At 38.8% G+C, this 12,302-nt stretch overlaps 1 protein-coding gene across 1 annotated transcript in view; it reads right to left on the bottom strand.

The window, feature by feature from the left end:
* Pigu (phosphatidylinositol glycan anchor biosynthesis class U) overlaps window positions 1-12,302 on the bottom strand; it is an 81,376-nt gene that overhangs the window by 58,833 nt on the left and 10,241 nt on the right. Inside the window, exons 2-4 of the mRNA XM_051192578.1 lie at window positions 10,706-10,770; window positions 1,307-1,366; window positions 147-209 (exon numbers count right to left, since the gene is read on the bottom strand). Of these exons, the coding sequence (XP_051048535.1) occupies window positions 147-209; window positions 1,307-1,366; window positions 10,706-10,770 (188 nt within the window). The remainder of the gene's footprint in view (window positions 1-146; window positions 210-1,306; window positions 1,367-10,705; window positions 10,771-12,302) is intronic.

Raw genomic sequence — 12,302 nt, 5'->3', positions numbered from 1 at the left:
AGTGCTTTTATCCAATGAGCCATCTCACCAACCCCACCTAACTATTTAAAAATAGTTGGATCTTTAAGTACATGGCTTTTGATTCATTGCCATAATGAGCACATTACCAAATTCCACCATCTTTGTCCTACCCAATAATGACTTACCACAACTTTATTGAAGTCCTGAATCGCAAAATACAGGGCAATAGCAGTGAGGGCATCTGTTATCTGTCAAGAGAAAGAGAAGTAGCGGAAAGTATGGGAGTAATACAAAGTACAGTTAGTACATGGAAACGGAAGGCTGCCAGGATGAAACTGAACTGACTTCCCAGTAGCAAGCACCGTCCGTCAGGGCCTACTCAAGGGGGTTACAACAGAAAAACCCGAGATTAAGATCCATTTGGACCTATATCTCTAGACCAGCAAGACCAACCAAAATAAGACAGGCCTTGTGGTTAACCCCAGGACAACAGAGAACTCCGAACTCCTATGAGTTCAAAATCAGCCCAGGTCAAATAGTGAGATCTTGTCTCAAAAAATAATAAATAAATGAAAGGTTTTTTAATATTATATATAATATATCTTATATATATTAATATATATTTTTAAAAAACAAAGCTAAATGGGAATAATATCTACCGATCTGTAGGCTTCAGGTATGCAAGCATCTCATACAGGGTTAAGTCCTCAACAAATAGCCATTACAATTAAGAAGACTTCAGGATTTAAGATATCAAGATTTTCAACTCTGTTGATTATGCTTCAAACTGCTCTTCTCTCAAAACTCGCCCTGTCATCTTCATCTTCAATTCTCGTCCTTGAAAGCCTCTTCAACCACCTCAGAATCCCTTGGCAGAATGTTTAGGAAACTCAGAATGCCCTCCAAATGGGCACAGTTAATGCCAACCAACCACAGACTCTCAGGGTTAGAAAATTGAAGACTACGTAGTCCAGAAACCAAAGAATGAGAAAGAAGAGCTGGTCACAAGTCTCTTAGGTCCCTCATGTTCCATAATACCATCCCAAAGCCAGACTCCAAGCTAAAGATTATTATATTATGTCTTGGCTTTTATTTTCTGAGAAACTCCAGTTCCTGTTTTCCCTTTCCTTTCCTTTCTTATAGACAGGGTCTCATGATACAGCTCTGGCTGGTCTGGAATCTGCTATGCAGACCAGGCTGGCCTCAAATTCACAAAGTTCTGCCTGCCTCTGCCTCCCAGACACTAGGACTAAAGGCATGTGTTCACCCAGCTCCTTATTTTCTTAAAAAACAAACTATGAAATTAAAAGTATATACATATGCTGATTTTTCTCTGGATACTTACCATAAATACCAATTCTGCATAGTCAATTAGGAAATGAAAGAGGTATATTATTAATGGAGTCTGTAGGAGAAAAACAAAAATGAAAAAAAATAAGTTAAACCTTAATATAAATTATCAGTTTCCAAACTGGGGATGGGGGAAACTTATTTGGCTACAAAAATCTGATCCTTCCTGCAACAGTTATCCTGTACTGACTGAACAAGTAACTTAGTATTCTATGTCACATGGTATCACTGAAACTATCAGCTGAACACAGTAGAGAAAATAACAAAACTTGATGCTAGCTAGATATCTACCTGGCATATCTGGCTTAGGGGTTCATCCCTACAGTAGATACTCAGAAGGTTGGGTTGAGAAGACAGATTGAACCTAGAAGTTCAAGGCCAGCCTGGGCACCTCAGCTTACTTCATTTGAAAAACAGGGGATGAGGGTGTAACTCAGTTTGTAAAAACAAAAAAACAAAAACAAAAAACAAAAAACAGGTAGTGCTTATAATCTTGAGACTTGAAGTGCAAAGTAAAGGAAGGGAATCATAAGCTCAGAGTCATTTTGGCTATAGTAAGTTCCATACTAGCCTAGGCTATGTGAGATCTTGTCTCAAAATAAGTAAATAAATGAATAAAAATGGGAGGGGGCACTCCATAGAATGTCCATAGAGGACAAAGATTGTTGCATGAACAAACTAGGATTTTTTTCCTTCTTCTATTCTCTGATAAGTTTCTATAAGAATGTTATACTTCTTCAGAGACCTAGGAAGCAACACACATGGTGATATTTGCTGAAATCCCAGCACTTAGGCTGAAGTATGATGGAAAGTTCAAGATCAATCTGGGTTATTATACTGTAGAATCCTGTCTCAAGAGGAAAAAAGTTTTTGAGAAAATTAATCTTGGCCTGAGGTTTTATTTATTTATTTGTTTATTTTTTCCGAGATAGGGTTTCTTTGTGTAACAGTCCTGGATGCCCTGGAACTCACTCTGTAGAACAGGCTGGCCTGGAACTCACAGAGAACTGCCTGCCTCTGTTTCTTGCATACTGGGACTAAAGGTGTGTACCACAACCACCCAGTTTTCTTTTGGTTTTTAAGACAAGGTCTTATGTAGACCAAGCTGGCCTTGAACATTCTATGTTCAAGTGGTGGCTCATGACTTTAATCCCAGTATGTGGGAGGCAGAAGCAGGTGGATTTCTGAGTTGGTGGCCAGCCTAGTCTATAGAGTGAGTTCCAGGACATCCAGGGCTACACAGAGAAACCCTGCCTCAGATAGATAGGTAGGTAGGTAGGTTGGTAGGTATGTAGGTAGGTATATAGGTAGGTAGGTAGATAGATAGAATACATACATACATACATACATATATATACACACACAAACAGACTGACCAATCGATCAATTGATTGATCTTCTTTTTAAAGAAGATATAATCTAATTCCCACTGACATTTCTTCTTTGAGATTACTTTAAAATGTACCGATTGCTGGGGGTGATATGGTTCACCGGTAGAGTGTTCATTATGTATGAATTCTATACTCAATCCTTAGTACAAATACAAAAGAGTACATGGCTTAATTAATTCCAAATTTTTGTTACTCATTTTTAAAATCCTGAAATTAAACCTTGGGCCTTGCACATGCTAGGCAAACATTCTATCACTGACCCTGGCCCTTCTTTTTATATTATTATAATTTATAACTTTAACTCTATTATCATTATTAAAAGTACATTATATGATTTTAATAACATAAAGTGTGTTCTGGCTCATTATGTGGTCATTTTGGGTAAGAATGTACATATAACATTTATGGTCACAGCATTCTACATATAATTTATACAGTAATGATGTTTAAAATTTCTACATCCTTAGTGATTTTTGAGTCTCTGCTCTATCATTGATGAAAAAAGATAGGTTAAAAATACCCCACTATTCTGACTGGAAATGGGTCAGCAATTAAAAGCATTTGTTGCTCTTGCAATGGGCCTGGGTTCGCCTCCCAGCACCTACATGAGGGCTCACAACTGCTGGGATTAAAGGCATGTGCCACCAACATCCGGCTAAAGGGTTTTTATTTGTTTGTTTTGTTTTGGCTTTAAAGTCATAAATTACATCAACTCTTCAAACTAGTATTTGCATGATATCTATCCTCCCTCCCTCTCTCCCTCCTTCCTTTTACTTTTTGGGTTTAGGAGACAGGGTCTCATATAGTACAAGCTATCCTCAAACTCAACACTATTGCAGCCAAGGATGATGTTGAACTTCTGATCCTCCTACCTCTACTTCCTAAGTGCTAGAGTTACAGGTGTGTGCCACTTGGCTTGATGAATGCTAGGAACCAAACCTATGGCTTTGTACACAAGCACTCTACAGACTGAGCTACATCCCAAAACCAAGCCTTCCAATCTTTTTTCTGTGTCCTCATATTTGAGATGTGATTTCTTTTCAGGTGTTTTTGGTGGTGCTGGTAGTGGCAGTGGTAGAAGGGTAGGTGTCTGTTATTTTTTCTTGGTGCTAAGGCTCAAACATGGTGCATGCTATATCATTAAGATACATCCTCGATGGGCACTGGTGGCATACGCCTTTAATCCCAGCACTCAGGAGGCAGAGGCAAGCAAATCTCTGTGAGTTCAAGGCCAGCCTTGTCTACAGAGTTAGTTCCAGGACAGGCTCGAAAGCTACAGAGAAACCCTGTCTCAACGGGGGAAAAAAAAAATACATCCTCAATTTCTTTATCTCTGAGATGCATTTCTTTAAAAAGAACATATAATTATCTTTCTGTTTTGATTTTAGTTTGGTTTGGTTCGGGACCTTTGTGATGGAGGCTTTTGTAGCCAAGGCAGGCCTCAAATTCACTACATAGCCAAGATGACCTTACATTTCTGACCATGGTTCCATCTTCCCAGTGCTAGGATTACAAGCTCTGGTTTTACCTTTTCTGTTTTGTTTTGTTTTCTTGAGACAGGATCTCAGCTATCACAGACTGACCAAGGACTTGGTATGTAGCTAAGGATGAATTCTAAACTTTTGATCCTCTCACCTCCACTTCCTCCTGAGTTACAGGCATGCAGTACCACACCAGGTTTATGAGATGCTTGGGATGCAGTACCACACCAGGTTTATGAGATGCTTGGGATGAGGCCAGGGTTTCATGTAAAATAAGCAAGTACTGTACCAACAGTACTAAATCACCAACCCGTCTCACTATTTTTTTAAGATTTAATTTTAATATTTTTATTTGTGTGTGTATGTATACCTGCATGCTAATGCCAGAGGAGGGCAGATCCCCTGAGCTGGGTTTACAGGCTGACAGAAGCATAATATTCAAACCTGGGTCCCCTGCAAGATTTGTAGATGCCCTTAACCACTAAGCCATCTCTCCAGCCCGTCTCACTCTGTGAACTTTGCTCTTGGGTTCTGATTATTTTGCTACTTTCCAATGCCTTCAAACACTTTTTGTTATTTATTCTACTTTTCTGCTTGTCCTTGCCAATATAGTTGGCCCACTACTGTAAGCTAATTCACCAGACCATCAGAATCAGAAAGGAAGTGCATAATTTGTTTTTAGTATGGTTGCTCACAAGTATCTGTCCCACCATCTCCTAACTACATATAAAAAAAAAAATATGCTTTATAATACTATAAAAGGCCCAAGGATATAAAAGGCCTAAGGACATACACAAAACCCTAAGTGGAAACTCCATTATCAACCCCACAACAGGCTAAAGATACAGTCTGAGCCAGAAATAGTAACTCACATCTATAATCACAGCACTTGAGAAGCTGAGACCAGCCCAGGCTACATCGTAAGTTCTAGGCCAGCCTGAGCTATGTAAGAGGCTCTGAAGAAAAAAAAAAAAAAAAAAAAAAAAAAAAGAGGGGGAGGACAAAATTGTAAAGATCACTGACAGGCTTTTTAGTAAATAAGAACAAGTTATGGTAGAAAGAAGGGAAACTTTAGAGTTTGATTTGGATTTAAATCCATAGTTTTTGTAACAAGTTGTTTTCCTCTCTGAACTTCAGTTTTCACTGATATAAACTGGGGGACATGATCTTTGTCAGAGGCTGAAGAGATGGCTCAGCAGTTAAAGAGCACTGGCTACTCTCCAGACGACCGAGACTTATACAGTCTGGCTGTAACTCTACAGGTATCTAGCATGCAAGTGGTTCACAAATACACATGCAGACAAAACACCTACACAAAAAATGTAAATAAATCATTAAAACAATCTATTTCACAGGGCTCTAGGGAAGAGTAAATGCAGTTATGTGTGCAAAGTAATTACTACAATGCCTACCATAAGCTAAATTTTAGCATGTGGCTTCTTGTGATCAATGGGGTTTTTTTGTTTGTTTGGTTGGTTGGTTTTGTTTTAGTTTTTGTTTTTCAAGACAGGGTTTCTCAGTAGCTTTGGAGCCTGTTCTGGAATTCATTCGGTAGACCAGGCTGACCTGGAACTCACAGAGATCCACCTGCCTCTGGCGACCAACTTTTTACTTTTTTTAAAAACAGGTATCAATTGTCTCTTTCAAAGTTCTAAAAGGATTATAACTGTCTACTGGTGGATTATATTATTCAAGTATCTTTGTTATTTTATATATACACATATATATCTGATATTTATATTTCAAATAACCTCCTTTCAAAATTTCTTGATGCTTCAGACAGTTTATTTAGAAAGGCCCCAAACAAGGGAAACATTGTAACAGTTCTCAAAAAGCCTATCTACAAAATGGCTAGCTTCTATAGGGAGCTAGCATGTCTGTGGCAGTATAATTATACAGCATACTGGATTAAACGAGCACATGTTGAATGTAATCTGTCCTTATGCTCATATCAATTTAAGTGATCATAAATTCTCCCTAAGTACTACTTCAGTGGCATGCTACATATTTGATAGCTAAGGTTTTCACTTTCATCAATTTCAAAATTACTTTCTAATTTCCCTTATGATTTCTTGATTCCTGGGTTATTTAGTTACCAAAGATTTGGGGGATTTTCTACATACTTTCTTGATGTTAACTCTCTATTTGATCCTTCTGTGGTGAACAAAAATATTTCAGTCTTCTGCCTTCTGCCTTCTTTTATGGGCAGAACATAGTCTATGTTACAAATGTTCCACATACACTTAAAATGCACTTTGATGTACTGAATGGGGCACTCTTAGGTCAATCTGGCTGGCAACATTATTAAGATTTTCTATATTCTTAAGGCTGGAAAGATGGCTCAGTGGTTTCCAGTACTTGCTCTTACTGAAGATCTGGTGTAACTCAAAGCACCTACATGGGAGTTCACAGCTATCCATAACTCCAAGAGGTCCAATGCCCTCTTCTGATGGCCAAGAGCACCAGACACAAATAATGCACATACATCTATGCAGGCAAAGCACTCATACACAGAAATTAAAAATAGAGAAATCTTGAAAACACACACACTTTCTATATTCTTGCTAATTTTCCATCTGTTCTATCTATCAGCTGTTGATAGTGATACTGAAAGGTCCAATTCAAAATAGAGACTGGGCTCATTTATATGTGGGGGATTCTCCTGTCTCTATCTCCCATTTAACTGTCAGATGTTGGGATTAAAGATGTGTATAGCACATCTGGCTTTGTATGTGGTTTCCAGAGACTGGACTCAGATCTTCAGGCTCGCACAGCTTGCACTTGTACCCACTGAGCTGTCTCCCCAGCCCAGTCTATCAGTCTTTACTAATGGTGTTCTAAAGCTGTGCACTGTTCTTGAAAAACTCATTCTGTCACTCTAATAAAGTGATACTTTGCTCTAGAGTCTGTTTTTGTTATTGCTTTTATTTCAAAAATATAAATGTAAGCAACTGGGCTGGAGAGACAGCACAGTGGTTAAGAACATGATTTCCAGAGGACTTATGTTCCATTCCCAGCACCCACATTACAGCTAACAACTATCTGTAACTAGTTCCAGAGGATCCAATGCCCTCTTCTGGCCTCTATGGCAGCTGCACATATGTGACATACAGTCATACATGCAGACAAGACACCTATAAACATAATATAAAAATAAATACATCTCAAAATTCAATTATATATAAACCTAGCACAAAGGAGGAAGCAGCATGATATCAGGAATTCAAGATCATTCCCAGCTACATAGAGGCCAGCCTGACATTTCTGTATGTTATTGTGTTGCCTTTGAATTGTTTGTTTGCTGAGGAAAGAGTAACAACTGCTAACAGACATTTGATTATAAATGCTACTGGATTAACCCAACCTATATATTTTGAAAATGTTTTGACTTCAAAATTTAAGTCTAAGGACATGTTACTTTGGAAAAGAAATTCTGGTTTTGTTTCCACAGAAAATAATAAACTGTAGATTCCTTCCAGACTAATATGGTTTGATCAAGCAAGACCCAGGTGATCCAACATCCAACACTGCTGAGATGAGGCAGCCTCAGATTACTACAGCCAGGATTTGGCCAGGTTTCTGGGTTTTCTCAGGATCCCCATGGTACTGACAGCAGCAGGAAGCACTTTGGAGAGAACAATGCCCATATTCTCAAATATTGTTTATAAATGTTTGTTTTCATTTAAATGGAGTTGGTTATAAATGTTTTATGATCACAATCAACCTCTTTCTAAAGAAAAAAAAGGAATATGATATGGGAAATGAATACTTTGTATTGGTATGAATTTTAGTTTATTGATACAAATTTAAGGTCAATTTTGTTATATTTCTCCCCTTGTTTAGGTATTGTGTTTATACAAATCTTTTAAAAGTGTAAAGTATAATCAAATACAGATTATAAACAGTCACCTATAATAATCAAAACTTATGTTAGTTAGGTTTTCTAGATATACAGAGATATATTTCAAATGGATATTCTTCAAACCTTTCAAAGACTGACAGAATATAGTATTTAAATGGTTTAGGGTTTTTCTTGACAGTGAGACACAACTGCTCTTGGCAACACCAATTACATCATAGAGGAGGATGGACATTGAAGAAACTCAATATGGAGTTGCTTTCAATGTGGCAAGACTAGCTATTTGGGCAAGAAACCGCTCTTGTCTGGACTGTCTGACTGTTGCTGTATGAACTGAACATACAGGACCCACAGGAAAGTGATTGCAGAACTTGCCAAAACAAGATGGGACAGTCTCAGGGTTCCTGCTTCATGGAAAAGTCTGCCAGACATTTTGCAGGACACAAAGAAAAATACAGACAAACTGCCAATGCAGGCAGACAGTTTAAAATGTCCTGCTTCACTGAGAAGTCTGCCAGGCACACTAGAACCTATGGACTGAAGATGGGTGCTCCAATGTTACAGAGAAACTTTGGGTGACTGTCCAGGCAGCAAGGTGTCTCTATCAATTCTAGAGTTTATATATTATCCTTCTGTGGTCTTTGATGGAGTTGAAGACAGATAGTTATGGTTATGCTTTTCCTTAGTTATGATAAAAGATAAGTTACATATAAAATTTTAGACTCACAAAGATAGACGATAGAATATTTTCTTTAAATTTTGCCAAATGTTAATGGACTATAAAAATAGTTCTTACTTGATAACTGCTTTAATATATATAATTTTACTATGTTAAAGTTAAAACCCTTCTTTTTATTTAGATAGAAAAGAAGAAATGGTGGGAGATGATCTTCTGTATATATGTTTCTCTTATTGGTTGATGATTAATATGCTGTTTGGCCAATAGCCAATAGAGGCAGGAAGATAGGCAGGCCAGGAGACGAGAATTCTGGGAAAGGTAGGCAGAGACACACTGCAAGGAGATGCCATGTAGCTGCCAAAGGAGAAAAAGGTCCGGGCATTCTCCAGTAAGCCAAGACCACATGGAAATACACAGATTTATAGAAATCAGTTAATAATTAAGACAGAGCTAGCCAATAAGAAACCTTAGCCATCAGCCAACAGTTTTATAATTAATAGTGTCCATGTGTTTATTTGGGGCTGAGGCACCTGTGGGTCCAGGCTGGAAGAAACTCCAGCAACAAATTACATGCTAGTTAGCATACAACTATTTATGGACTGAGAGCTGCTTAAAAGTTGCCATTAAAAAAAATAATTTCTGGATTCCAGGAGTTCAGCTCAGTGTTTAGCTGTGGGAGTCTGCTTCTGCTTACATCAGCTACTGGATGAAGGTTCTAGGATGACATATAAGGTAGTCACTAATCTCATTATCAGGGAAGGGCATTTAAGGTAGCCTCTCCATTATTGCTTAGATTCTTAATTGGGGTCATCCTTGTAGATCTCTGGACATTTCCCTAGTGCCAGATTTCTCTTTAAACCTATAGTGGCTCCCTCTATTGTAGTATCTCTTTTCTTGCTCTCCTCTATTCTTCCCCTGACTCAATCTTCCTGCTCCCTCATGTCCTCCTCTCTCCTCCTCTTCTCCCCTTCTCTTTCTCCTGACTCCCTCTCCCCTCCCCCACCCTGCTTCCAATTTGCTCACAAGCTCTTGTCCCTTTCCCCTTCTCCAGGGGACCATGTATACCTCTCTTAGGGTCCTCCTTGTATCCTAGCTTCTCTGGTGGTATGGATTGTAGACAGGCAATCCTTTGCTCTATGGGAAACCAACATAGAACTGACCCAGACCCCCTGGATATGGGTGTTAGTTAGGAGGATTGGGCAGTCTATGAGGCCTCTGGTAGTGGATCAGTATTTATCCCTAGTATATAAACAGACTTTGGGAGCCCATTCCACATGGAGGGATACTCTCTCAGCCTAGACACAAGTGGGGAGGACCTAGGCCCTGCTCCAAATGATATGACAGACTTTGAAGATCCCACATTGGAAGGCCTCACCCTCTTTTGGGAACAAACAGGGGATAGGATAGGGGGTTTCGGGAGGCAGGTGGGAGGGATAGGGGATTGAGGGGGCAGAGGGAAGGGAGAAGGAACTGGGATTGATATGTTAAAAGCAAGCTTTCGAACCTTTAAAAAAATAATTTCTATAGATGTCTCATATATTCCCTCAACTGAGGAAGATCGCACAGCAGGTAACTGCACTGGCTGCATAGCATAATAAACTAAGTTGCGTTCCTAGAATCCACAGAAAGCTGGTTGTTTCTAGAATCTCAACATTCCTGACAGGAGACACACCCAGCTAGACATTGCCAGCTAGGCTGGTGTACAGAACCTTACCCCAACAATGTGAGAAAACTGACACCTGAAAATTGTAAATTCTCTCTCTCTCTCTCTCCCTCCCTCCCTCTCTCTTTCCCTCTCCCTCCCTCCCTCTCTCTCTCCCTCTCCCTCTCTCCTTTCTAAAATCCTAACCTGGATCATTTTCCCTGTAATTGTGAAACATCTTTCTTATGCAGAGGATGTCTACAAAAGGGCTATTCCTATCAAACAAAGCTCAGGCTTTGGTATCCATGAAATCAATGCCAGAAAAGAAAACATAACACTTACTTCATGAAATACTGCTCCAGAATATGGAGACACTCCCAAATCCAACAGTGAAAGGCCTTCAACCACTGAAAAGGAAGAAATACAAGTTCACTAAGATGTTAGAGACAACAGCAAATGGTCATAAACTGAAATGTGAGATATTTCTAGGACCAAAGAATGCTTGAGTTTGTCTAATCCCTTTACCTTGGGTCAACCAAGTAGCTGCAGGTCTTGATTTGAAAAAATTCCAAGATGGTACATATGCATGAAATTCTCAATCTCTCTCTCTCTCTTTCTCTCTCTCTCTTTCTCTCTCTCTCTCTCTCTCACACACACACACACATCAAGAATGGAGAATTCTTCCATACAAAGCAGTTCTTTACATCATGAGCTATGTTCATTATAAAAAAGTTTTACACTAAACTATAACATTCTGACATTGGAGAAATGGTGTGGCAATTAAGAATACATACTACTCTTGGTTCTCAGTTCAATTTCTGACACTCACATTGGCCGCTCCCAACTGCCAGTAGCTGCAGCTCTAGGGAACCCATCACCCTCTTCTGGCCTCTGCAATTAGCATGCACATACTCCCATGCACATATACACACATACACACAATTTAAAAATAAAATTAAGTACAATTTTTGAAACCATAAACTTCTAAACATCTTTGTAACACCCACCAACTCCAAAGCATTTTCTTTATGTGTATTCTATCCTATCCAAAGCACAATTAACAAATCAGCAACAGGTTTTAAAAAATATTGCCCCGGTTAGTGAAATAGATACTCTCTGTGCCACCTGTCTCAGTGACATGTGTGTCATTTTTCTACAGAATAATACGTGCTTTTAGCCATGTATCTTTAATCCTAACCTTACAGGGGATTTGGGAAGAAGTGGGGAAGTGTTTTTTTTTTTTTTTTTTGATTAACATCATCAAGATGTTAATTATATTAATTTTCAAGTATCTCATGATTCACTGATATAGTGATAAAAACATTTCTGTGGTCCTCATGTCAACAATGTGGTATAATAACAAAAACAAACTAACAAAAAACCCATACCCTACACCTAATCATGGGAAAACCTGTGCAATCAAAAATGACAGGCAAATAATTGCCCAGTACTCTTAAAAAATTATATCAAAAAACATTAGTTTACCACAGGACCTGGCAATCCCTCCTCTTAGGCATATACCCAAATGATCCACATCCATGCAACAAAGACATCTGTTCAACTATGTTCATAGCAGCATTATTTGTAATAGCAAGAACCTGGAAGCAACCTAGATGCCCCTCAACTGAAGAATGGATAAAGAAGATGTGGCACATCTACACAATGGAATACTACTCTGCAGAAAAAAAATAATGGTATCTTGAAATTAGCAGGCAAGTGGATGGCACTTGAAGAAACCATCCTGAATGAGGTAACCCAGTCACAAAAAGAGGAACATAGTATGTACTCACTCATATATGGATTTTAGACTTAGAGCAAAGGATCACCAGCCTATAATTCACACCACCAGAGAAACTAGGATACAAGGTGTATTCTAAGAGATTCATATAAAGTCCCTCACAGAAGAGGGAAGGGACAAGTTCTCCAGAGCACATGGGGA

Source organism: Phodopus roborovskii, unplaced genomic scaffold (genome assembly GCF_943737965.1).
Source record: "Phodopus roborovskii unplaced genomic scaffold, PHOROB, whole genome shotgun sequence".
In the NCBI taxonomy this organism is placed as follows: Eukaryota; Metazoa; Chordata; class Mammalia; order Rodentia; family Cricetidae; genus Phodopus; species Phodopus roborovskii.
This window is presented reverse-complemented; position numbering and strand designations above follow the sequence as displayed.